Source organism: Drosophila ficusphila, unplaced genomic scaffold (assembly GCF_018152265.1).
Source record: "Drosophila ficusphila isolate 14025-0441.05 unplaced genomic scaffold, ASM1815226v1 contig_791, whole genome shotgun sequence".
In the NCBI taxonomy this organism is placed as follows: domain Eukaryota; kingdom Metazoa; phylum Arthropoda; class Insecta; order Diptera; family Drosophilidae; genus Drosophila; species Drosophila ficusphila.
The window spans coordinates 17439787-17451886 of NW_025064737.1; the positions used below are offsets into that span (position 1 = coordinate 17439787).

The window sequence follows — 12100 nt, forward strand, 5'->3', positions numbered from 1 at the left end:
CCCAAATGCAAAAGAGTCGGCTGCCACAGCCTCGAAATCATTTCGTAATGCACTCGACTCTGGGCTTAATGCCAGTTGCGGTAATTTAATCGGAAGGCAAATTCAATTTAAAGTAAAAGTTTCTGAATAAACGATGGCTGGGCTGTCGTGCAGTATCGAGTGGATCGGAGGGGCAGGGGGGAATACATTTAAAATGACAGTTATTTAATCCTCTCCGGCACTTCGTTGTTGCTGCTGCTTCAACTGCTTATCCTTATCCCTTTTTGGCGTGATCCCTGCCGACAACTATCAGGCGATTTAAGCTGCACTCAATCGATTTTATATCCCGGCCTTCACATGCGATGCATTTTAATTAAGAAGGAAGCCCCAGAGTCCGCAGGCGGACTGCTGCAGACCCCAACCGACAGCCTACACCATTCCATCAAGACCTCCTTCCACTGTCGCCTTGACATGCCACGCCCCCTTGGCCGCCCAGCCCCTCAGCCTCCTTCGGGCGGCTCCTTCTGCAGTTTGCAATTTTAAACCCAAATTGAATTACTTCTCCATAGCCGGCATCGTTGGCGGTCTGCCGGGTGGGACTTCTGCCCGATTTTCCCCAAGGCACTGAAAATGCTGCCTGACAACCCGCATATTTGATGAGGCTTTAAGAACGCCTCCTTTTGAGCGGAGAAAGAACAGGTGAAATAGGAGGCGGGAATGTCGAGCCCACCGTGTTAATTGGTCTGGGGAACTCGAGGAATTTCTAACTTTTTATGTTCACCTAGCGAGGTTTTCTTTCCTTGCTAACAAAAATGTTTCAATTTATTTCTAAAAAAAATTTTATAAATCCATAGAGTACTAATAGAAGAAAATATGTTCTTTTAATTTTTAAAGTGCATAACATGGTTTTATATCAATTTAGATTTATGAAAACTAAAAGCATTCCCAGTTTTTTCAAACTGAGAGTAGGTCAAAAGATAAACTTTTAAATTTCAACTTAGATTTCCGCACACAGCAATCAGTTATTCATTTCGCAAAATAAATTTTACCATCATAAAAATAACAAGGCAGCCATTACGAGTGAGAAAATCTAATTAAATACTCAGCGTGGAAAATTCAACAAAATATGAATACTATTTCATTACGGCATAACAAGGTGTTTGAGTGGGGCAAAATTTCACGAATGATTTATTTGGATTTTCAAACGCCCAAAACCCACCTCCAGCAGATGCCAACCCTCGTTTTTTGACACTTAATTAATTGACAAATATTTGGACAAAGGCAGCAACTGGCTGGACCAGAGCTGGCCGCAAATTGAACAATAACACAACGAGCACTTCAAACGAACGAAATTCATTTGCTAAAATATTGTTTTTCCATCTCCGTCACTCTACTTTATTTTCCAATTAAAGCCGAGATCAGACTGGGTCGAAACTAAAAACCAGGCCAAAAACCAAGGCAAACCAAACCGTAACGAAGCGAACCCAAGCTCGGTGTCCAGCGGTCACAGCCCGGTGTTCCGTGCTCCTGACAGCTGCCGCCCGAGGGGCCAGGATCAGGGCGAGTGTCCTGCCGGAGCTGCGAGGCAACAATGCAGGCGTGAACATAAATTTCAAGCTCCACTGAGTCACCCCTGAATGCCCCATCAGCCCTCGAAGCTCCCCCCAATTCCCACCTCTTCATTGGATGGGGCTAAAAGTGCCAAAGTTTATTATTAAATTATGTTGGCAAATAAAACTGTTGAACGTAAAATCAATTTTCGGAACTTCTCTCTGCTCCTGACAATGCCCACTGAGAAGTGTCCTTTGTCTCTGCTTTAGGTCCTTTCACTTCCCCTTTCTCTCTTTCTCTCTTTCTCTCTCTCTCTCTCTCTATCTCTTTATCTATCTCTTTCTTGCTTATTCCCTTGCCCGTGACCGAGTGAACCCAACTAATCAAATTAAGCTTATTTTTAAAAAATTCAACTTGACCAAAAAACAATTCTTCTTTTTCCCGGGGAACCCTTTTCCATTCGATGCTGGTAATCGAATATGGCCCACTCATGGGAATCGCTGACGGCTCTTCAACTCGCTGGCCGAGACCGCAAATAGCCGAAAATCAATTCCCGATATATAGCGATATATATGACTATATATAGCGAGAGAAAGAGAAGGAGAGTGAGAGAGAGAAGGATGTCCCCTATATGCGAATGGGTTTTTCGAGGACCTGAAATAGCGCAGAGTTCCGTTTAGCAGCTGAAAACTGAAATACTCATATTCAATAGGCAAATTCCCAGGTCAGGGCAGTCAGAGCGCAACGGTGGGAAAGGGACGGGTATAGTGAGCGAAAGAGAGGCTGACAGCTTTCTTTATAGAATTACTTCTGGCGCAATAACTTTTCCAACTGAACGAGCCGCTGATGGAGCACACTCGCTCTCTGCGTCCGCTTTTCCCTCCCCCTTTTCCTCCCTCTTTCCTCCCCCCTTTCCTTTCATCCTCTTTCATTTCATTCATTGATTTGCCTTTTGCCTTGGCCAACTAGTGCAGGACAGGACGTGCGACGTGGCTAAGAGCCGGAGAGGCAGACATGGGCCATTTCCTCTTGCCTCCTTCCTTTTCCCTTAACACTCCAGCGGCCGAGAGTCCACAAATGAGCCGGGGACAAAAATAGTTTGCGGTGAACTCTATTCCCCGCCTGGTGGGCCACCTCACCGCCCCACATCACTTTATATTATTTATTAAACTCTTGGCTCCTCTCAATTTGCCTAAATCTCAATTTTTAATTTCCTTCAACCATTTTCCTTAACCCTCCGGCAGCTTTGTGGCCATAAATAATAGCATGACAATAAAGGCTTGTGGACAAGTTTACTTTAGGCATGTTTACCTAAAGCAAGCTAATTTGTTGCATTTAAGAACATAAATTTGAAAATGTATTCCTCTAAAATATATTCTACGCTTTATCATACCATGATTTATTGTCATATAAGCTGTACTTTTTGCCCAATTTGATAAAATATTCATTTGTAAACCTAACTACAATATGTTACACAAAATATAATCCCTTAGCAACTTTACGCAAATTAGATTGCCGATTTCCATGATTCTCTCATTTAATTAGTAGGCTTTACGCATTAGTTGTTTGCAAAAAAAGTGAACTCTGTGCCCTTTAAATATGTTAGCAAATAAAGGGTTGGCACAAACAATATGCAATTGTTTGCAAAGGTTTTATTTCAATGCAATACTGTTCACTTTATTTATTTACAAAATTATTTATTATTTATCCCTAATGAACGTATTGACCATTTACATAACAAATTTGCCATGGACCAAATGTTTACTTGTAAATCTGCATAAAAATTTGTTTTTCTTTAGTAAATATGCAGCAGAAGCCGAAGGTGTTCTATAAATGTATGATCAAGAGTGAAAGTTCATTTGTTCAAGTTCATTTAATCAAGTGACGCACATTCGTTATTTTATTACTTAGATAGATATTCACTAGAAATTCTGACTTAGTTAAGAAATAATTACTTTCTGTTCAAAGTTCTGATATCTTTTTCCCCGAACACCTCCCAAAATCAACAAGGTGTTAAGATTGACTCACTTAAACTGACGACACAAGTTCCTGTTGCCTTTATCCTTGTTGTTTCCTTTGTCTTTGCTGCTGCACCTGCTCCATTTCCCACTGTTGCTAAGTGGAAGTGCGGCTAACCAATCACTCGAGTGTCCTGCTCCCGGAATCCAGAGTCCCTGCGAGGAAGTGGAGATAAGTCAACGGCCAAACAAATGGCGGCAGGTCCGCATCTGGCTGTTGCCTCCAATGCCTTCATTGCCTCCATTGCCTTCATTGCCTCCAATTGGCCCAGATACTCCGACGATGATGTCGATGCCGCCGGGCCACTCAGCAATGATTAATTACACTTAATTGTAATTTATGCGGCTCTGGAGCAGGCTCCCATTCTTCTCCATTAGTCGGAGGATTCAGTGTCTTACAAAGGTCCTCGGAATACACTTTATTGAAATCTAGGCCCCCGGGGCTCCAAACCCCATCTGTCTCCCGCCGCCGGCGGCGAATGTCCCTTTGTTTCGCTAATTGGCCATTAAGCTGCCAAGATTTTTAAAGCGTTTAATGTTGGCTCTCATTTTCGTTTTCATTAGCCCGGGCTTAGGCGCAAAGTCCGCTTGACTTTTGTCCGGCAAATTGGCGGAAGGCCTCCTGCTGCTGGTCAGCAGAATGGCCATCAGTCTGCGACTTCGTGCCATATAAATCAAGCCGTTTCCTTGACTTTTCCTGCGGCTGTTTGCCACCGAAAACATCTCTCATTAATCAAGGCGACCGCAGTCAATGGGAAATGTTATTTGATGGCAGCTTGTTGCAGCTCCAATATATCAGAGTACATTTATTTTCGTTGATGATGCAAAGATACCACTCTGTGTTTTTCTAGGACAAATTAATATCTGTCAGGTAACATGTATAAAATATTCTTCACCAGTTACTTTAATTTGTTAGAAAACTTAGCCTGCGTAAAAGAGGCTTTGCATAATTTAACTATTCATAGCAATTACAGCTTTCTATTTATTTCTCTACAAAATAAATCAAACTGCAGTTTTGCAAAATAACAATAGAATCATCAAATTACTTCTCGCCACTGGCAAGTTTTCCGATTTCAAACTAAAAAGAAACTTTAGAAAACTCAACCCAACAGCTGTGTCTGAATCAATAATCATTATCGAAAAGTTTACTTTGAAGCTTTCATCGGACCGTGTCTTTTTCAATTCAGTTGCCTAATTAGATCAATTCAATGCAACAGTGAAGTTGAAGGGCAAACGAAGTTCCTGATTCTTTTGCGAAAAAGTGAGGCACTCGACTGTAATTCAAGCAGTTTTTCCGGACATAAAAATTACGAGGTCCCGCGCTTTTTACGAGCAGCATCAGCGGGTAAATGCTGACATAGATTCCGCGCAAATATTTCGCACTACTTTTCATTTTACGATGGCACGCAATGAAAAGTGAAAAGCTGAAAGGCTTTTCTTCCCGCCCTCTTTAGCGTTTGCCTTTTGTTTGCTTAATATTTGTGTGCCTTCTTGTTCCTTTTTTTATTGTCAAATTTTTCTTCTTTTTTTGAGCTTTTTCGCTGATTCTGTTGTTGCAGCGAAAATAAAAGCGGAGCAGTGCAAACAATGCTCCGGAGTGATTGCCGTGAAACATGCTGCGATTTTCTGTCTGACACGCCCACCAGCCGCCAACCCACCAACTCGCCCATCCATCACTCTATCCAACCATCCATTCATCCATCCGTGTGTACTTGCAGCAATTTTCAACACTTTTGTTTGCATGCTTAAATAAATTCAGGCTTGTATATTTTGTGGGAAAAACTGAGAGCGGGTCACTCTGCAAACGGTGTTCATCGCTCGCATGAATAAACTATGAAAATCAAAGAAATGCCAATTTATTTCAGGCTTAAGTTACCGCAGATAAGCAATCAAAAGTTGTTTCATAACAGCCCTTGAAATGTTAAATCAAATGTTTTAAGGACTCACTTTGCAGTTAAGCGAGGCATTCGAAAAATTCAATGAGTATAAGTGTCCAGTTCGGGAGTGGCAACAACAAATTATCTAATCGACCTTTTTGCCATATTTTGTGCCCCTCAACTTGTCTCCTTTGCCATTTATTCCCGGTCAGCAAAGTGAATTGCAGTCACTTGATCCTCCGTCTCTATTGCAACTGACAGCTGGCTCAGCGGCATTAAGTCCTGAAACTATAAAGACTTGGGGAAGTTCCCACTAGCAAAGAAACCAACATTGACTGGTGACACAATTCTTTTTTGGTGGAAATAAATTTTTGCCTCTGGCACGGCACAGATAACATGAAACTTTGAAATGTCAAAAGGGGACTGACATGTTCGCATATTGAATCGGGGCACTCATATAACAATCTGGATTTTATAGGAGAAAAAATAATTGACGGAAAAAAAATCATTTCTGATAAATATAGAGGTAGAAAAGCTTTTACTTGCTTCCGTATTTGTAGGTGTAACTATTATTTATTTTAAAGATGTTGCTTGTTAATGTTTCTGCTGAAAAGTTTTGTAGTTGGTTATTGTTAAAAATATTACTCTTGCAATGTTATATATTTTTGTTGAGTGCCTAGAAGAGTAGCAATGCTGGTGCTGCGTCATAGTTTAATGGCCATACAATTGACACAGAGTCGACACATTCTCGCAACTGAGCTGCTTTGAGCCGCCCTGAGCTGCGTCGAGTTGTGAGTTTGTAGTTGGCTGGTTGGCTGGTTGGGAATGCCGGGGCATTAGTGGCCATATCCCGTCCCGGGGGAACTCGGCTGAGCTGCATTTTCGCATCAAGTGCCGGGCACAAGTGCAGTTTTATGACAGGCCCGTCGGGTGTGGAGTGCGGAAAATGTCCTCGGAAAAGCTGAAACCGCGGAGCAACCTCGATTACGCCGGGGGAACCACAGTTTAACGTCTCTCGAACATATCAGAAAAGTTCTGAATTATTAATTACGGAACGTCGGGGGCTATTTGCTCCAAAAACACCAGTCACATATCACGCACACTCACCACACACACAACCCCACCCTCACACACACACACTCAGTCATGGGAATTCCGTACCTTTAGTTGACTCTTTTGTACCTTCAGGTGATTGCGTTGTGTAAACTGTACCCAAAATCTAGTGAGTAAGGTCGAGTAATCTCGCAATCAAATTATGTAAATAAATAGCTGAATTAAGGGGGTGAAGTCGAGCACCCCGGGAATATCTGCATTACACTACCACATAAGCAACATGAAATGAACATTAGGCGGAAACGGAAACAGAAACTACCAAGTTTTTAGTCGTAAGCCAAATAACAAATGGCAAAGTCATGTATCGACGACACAAAGACACTGTATGTAAGGCTCTTTTGTACCTCTTGCTCTCCCACTTTCGAATTTACTATGGAACCCCTGAAAGCGCTAAGTGAAACTTAAACGTTTGTCTAGCTCTAAGTAAGTTAAATTAAACTAAAAGAAATGAAGTGAAAATTAAACTAAAGTATATGCGCAAACATATGAATGAGGAGCGAATCGAAGTGGTCAGTGGATCATTAGCCACATTTCAACAATTATGCTGAAAGCATTTAATAGTCTACATAATCCGCATAGAGGCAAGTTAACTTGTAAAATATTGAATCTCAACTCAAACAGCATAGGTCAAGCGAATCCGTAGTGGAAAATTATAGTTCATTGTTGCTGTCTAATACGCCTAGAATGGATAAATACCCACTATGCATTAGAACAATATCAGTAACTAGTTAAATGTGTGTGCGTTTCTCATTGCATAAGTATGTAGCCGAATGTCCCCAGATTCAGATAAAATCGTTAGCTGTAAATGTTTTTGTGTATATCTGTATATGTCTCTGTATATGCTTAGATCAATAATCCCCGATGTACTGTACTCACCTCTAACCTTAAGTTGACACCTCCTAAATCCCACTTTGCCCCAGCATAGTTTCCCTGCTCTCTGTTCTGTATAAATTGAAAATCTCTCAACTAAGTTTACTCAAAAAGAAAACTACTAAAGCAAAGTGAGAAATACTTAAATAAATACTGAAGCATATTGATAAGCAGCGGCGTGTGTTTGGCTTTTACTTAATTGCATTTTCAGCAGAACTCGGCTCGGATTTCGATTGCAAAAAGGCTTTATTGTTGGCAGACTGCAGAAACGTATTACGTTCGGCAATTTGATTCAATTATTGCAATGGCAGGAGCTGCGAAAAGTGTGCAGGTAAGTGTTTTTTTTTTGCAAAATTAAATTTCCTCCGAAAAATATCCACCTGTCATCGCCGATTGTCTTATTTTTGTTAGTTTGCGGGTGAATGGATGGACTGTTCGAGAAATAAAGATGACTTCGCTGGCTCACATGTGCCTGGAATTTTGAGTTCATTAAAAAGTGCGACGGAATTCAATTCAGTGCACAGAACCGCAAACGAATATTTGTCTGGTGTTTTGTCCGTCTGAAATTCTCTAAGGATGCACGGAATGGCAAACTGAAAGGAGTCGAACTCACACACAAAAGTCAACACTTTTACTTGTATATTAGAGTGGAACTTGTTAAATTCAAGTGTTTTAAAGCTTGTTCCCATAAAAAGTAAACAATATGACGCCTTAATAATTTCGATACCGCATTCGCGTTGATGAATAACTTTTTTCCAACATTCGATACTAACAAAAAATTCTTTTTGAAAAAATTCTGCGGGCAATCATCACGCTTGATTGATTTAATAAAAACAATTTGTTTATCAATTTATTTACATTTTTTTTGGTATACATTTGGGGACACACCTGTATTTAAAAAACGGTTTTTTCTTATCCTTAACCTTTTGCTTATTTGTAATTCTTTTGTATTGCATTTATTGCCAGTTGAATTTATATTTTTTCAACTTCATAGGTCCACCTAAATAAACACCAAAACACACACACAGTTGCTCCTTTGAGTGAAGTTTTAATTTCCGCCTTGCGGTTGCGAGCTGAAAGTCCGAAACGAACTCCAAGGACTTCTCTCCTCCGATTCTCGCCTTTCTGATGTTATTATCGCACATTGTTGTTGTAATATGCAATATTATGTCAGACAGCGGATGTAATTTAACTTGATGCTGTAAAAAGTGTTTCTCCGACAATGGAATCCCGGTTGAAAGCCCGGCAGCTGCAAAATTAAGTTCGAAAATCGAATAAATATTCAATTATTTACTTGACTGGGAGTTTCTTTGGGCTCAAGACTTTCTCACAATGGAAGGGGACACGAGCACGCGAAGAAGTCAATATTGAAATTTCCAAGAGCTTAATGCGGGCTACAGCCATTTGCATGTACGCATATATATAAATGATATTGAAGCATCTGGCTGAGGGCAAATAAAAAATAGATGAACTCACTTTTCTTTATGGGCACACACACCCACACACACATGTGCCCCAAAATGCAGGGGGTTAAAGGAGGAGGGGAAAGGAGGGGGTGGAAGGACCAGACAAACAGCTCAAAGCTGCCAGGACATTAAAATGAGCAAAATGTGTAATAAAAATCCAACCTGATCCCGGACCCAAATATTTGCTTATCTACAAAAGCCAGAAAAATACCCCAAATTGAAGTCACATTCTAATCAAGCAGAGCGATGCTTGACAGGCAGGAAAAATGGTTTCAGAATAGCCATTTTTTAAAGCTCTGTACCTTAAAGCTGTTTGCCTCGAAAACATGAAGGGAATAAGGATGTATAGAGTGTACAATTTTAATTTAGGTAAATATCTTGTGCTGTGTAATTATTTTTGCAAATTTAATTTCCTTCAAAAATTATCCGAAAATGAATTTCCTATTGATGCCTTCTTTGGATTATATAGTCCTTCTGCTTTCTGGTGTCGATTTCCATAACATCTCTGCAGGGATCGCAATCGCAGGTATTAGGCTGTGATTTGCCGACCACAAACATTATGTCCTTTGGACTCAGATTCCTTTCCAAACTGGAACAGGTTTCACCCGCCCTGCAAACAAAATTAAGGTGGATTAAATTATTAAGTATTTCATAAAGTTATCTCTACTTACCTTGCATAATCACCGCATTTGATAAACAGCTTGCAAAGGAATTCCAGCTTGCCAACTGGTTTAGTTTCCAATTCCAGGTTGCAAGTGCTTGTGTAAGAGAACGGCTTCATGTCCAGCTTAACCCTTTCAATCAGTTTTTCAGGTAGCTTCAACTGTCCCTGGCCAACCAAATTATCGTCGTACATCACCTCAAAATTCATGCCATTTTCCTCAAGTTTCTGGGCAAGATTCGGTGGCTCCGTCTGGAAAGTCTTGCTGGCATTTGGCTTAAACTCGGTAACATTTGTTCTGCTGACTGTGAGACTGAGATTGTTCTCTCCAAATTTAACCGTCACCACCAGCTTCCTGGGATCTGCAAGAACCACACCCATGACATCCAGTCGGGTTATTATAATATCGAATGAGAAGACGGGCAGATTCCTATCGAAAACTGGCTCAGGTGGTGGCGGAGGCTCTTGTGCAGCCAGTAAATTCTTGGCTCCGAACACACTTTTCTTGCCTTTTTTGCCCTTCTTGCCTTTCTTCGGCATTTTTCACGATCTTCAGGGAATTAGCAAAAAAATATTTGGAAAGTAACTAAGCTCTGGTTACGAGGTTGAAAGCAGAATTCTAAGAAAACTTTTCCTGGCTACATAATAATTTTGAACGACTACCATGAACAAACACACAGAAAATAATGAAATGAATGGAAAACTCTGAGCTGCTATTCCTACTATCAACTCGCACCTTTAAAATGTCTTTTGCCTAATAAATTTAATCTAATGTCTTAGAAATCATTTAAAGATATTTCTTTTGGTTTATTTACTGTGCATGTACCCCTTTGCTTGAACAAATATACCTCTGCAGTGAATGCACTCGATGCGTTGAACAACCGAAAACTGTGCAATCAAATACGATTTAACACTTTGGACCCCGGGGAACGTGTTCCGTTCCGAGTGGCGAATCTGCAGATTTATTGGCAGGGAGAACTCCAATCTTCTTCAAGAGCTGCTGCTCCTGCTGTGAATGATTCGCCAGCATATTTCAGAAGCGTTTAATGGGAGCACTCATTTGTCTGCCGGCAGGAGAAGTGGCAGGAGCAGTAGAAAAGCTTCTGGCTTCTGAATCCGGGCAAAGTGTCAGTGGGCTGGATGCAGCCACAACCGCCAACGAGGATGGCATTAGGTGCCTTGTACTTGGTATTTGTGGCGTATACGTAACGTGCGAAAACCAAGAGTGCTCGTTCAGGCATAACAAGAGCCAAAAACCAAGAACACTCTCTCTAACCAATTACTTGTGGGAGCCGAGCTCTTTTGGCCATGGCCAACCGAGAATCGGAATTAGTTTTGCCAGCTTGCCACTGATGCTGGTGGCCGAGAACATCTTTTGTTTTATGGTTCATCCAAGAGGATTTATTAAGCTCTACTTATGTGCCATTTCACCCCATCAGATGTTCAGGGTTATGGTCAACATATTCGCCCAGCACTCGGACATTCTAATTGGTGGCTTTTTCCAGCTCGCAAAGTGCTTTGCATTTATTTTGAGGCCAGACATTAATTTGCCAAAGCAATTAAAATGCAACAAGACAGGAGAAATATGCAAATAAATGTGGCCAAAGTGGTTCAGCTTTAGTTATTTGCGTCGTGCATCAATGCAAACCGATTCGGAGCATAAATTATGCATGCGAAGGAATTCAGGCATTTCGACTGCTGCTAACCATTGACAATTGCTGGCGAAATTGTTTTGCAATTGCTTCACTAGACAGAATGGTCAACTAATTAACAAGTCATTAATGCCACGTTTTGGCCAGAGGAGCCAATTTGGCCACACGAAAATGGTGTTCATGTTTGTGCCAATTCCAACCAAATTGTGTAGCCATCAAATGAAAAGTTATAGTGCGTATACTTGCTAAATACTCTCGAAAGAGGTGTTTTAAATACCAATGAATTTAACTCCCAAATTAATTCGGATTTAATAGTTAAAAGAGAATTGTAAATACGTTCTATTTGCTGAGAAATTTTTCAATGAATAAAAAGTCCTTACTACTCAGATCCTGCTTTTACGCTATTTAATTCCTTGAAAGCGGCATATTATTGCAGTATTTGCGTGTGCTTTTATTCGAGTAGATTGAACATATTGGGCAGCCAAAGAAGTCTGTAGTTTCAATTCCTATGCATTTTAAAAGTTTTCAGCAGCGCTTTTAATATGTTTAAGTTTAAGTAAGTAAGCGCCTAAGAAAAGCACTTAATGAGTTCTTTCGGGCATCTTAGTATAAATGAACTTATTGATGGTTAGTTAATTATTTGTGTTTTCGGTTTTCCTTAAGTTCAATTCCCCACCTATGGACTTCATTATTGGTCAGAGTAAATTGGAATACGTACTAGTGTCGTATAATTTATGCACGAGTGGCTTCCACTTTGGCCAGCAGAAACTCGCACACCGAGGCAAAAAAAAAAATAAAAAAAAACACCAACGAATTTCGCCGGACTCGGGGACCCAATTTGTTATTGTTTGGCGATTGGCGTGGACAGCAACCTGACCTCCAACCTCCCTCCTCTATAACCCCTCCTCCCACT

General features: G+C 40.8%; 1 protein-coding gene across 1 annotated transcript; it reads right to left on the reverse strand.

The window, feature by feature from the left end:
- Positions 1-9210: 9210 nt before the first annotated feature.
- On the reverse strand, positions 9211-10217 carry LOC108091894. The gene is made up of 2 exons (XM_017191279.2): positions 9546-10217; positions 9211-9484 (listed from the first exon to the last, which is right to left on the reverse strand). Exons 1-2 carry the CDS (start codon positions 10073-10075, stop codon positions 9316-9318), a joined length of 699 nt encoding a protein of 232 aa, XP_017046768.1. The 5' UTR covers positions 10076-10217; the 3' UTR covers positions 9211-9315.
- Positions 10218-12100: the final 1883 nt, after the last annotated feature.

Excerpts from the sequence above, each read along its gene's own strand:
- LOC108091894 (XM_017191279.2), bottom strand. The coding sequence starts at position 10,075 with ATGCCGAAGAAAGGCAAGAAGGGCAAAAAAGGCAAGAAAAGTGTGTTC. Across the intron at positions 9,485-9,545 it reads AAATGCGGTGATTATGCAAG|GGCGGGTGAAACCTGTTCCA; the intron begins GTAAGTAGAGAT and ends TTTTGTTTGCAG.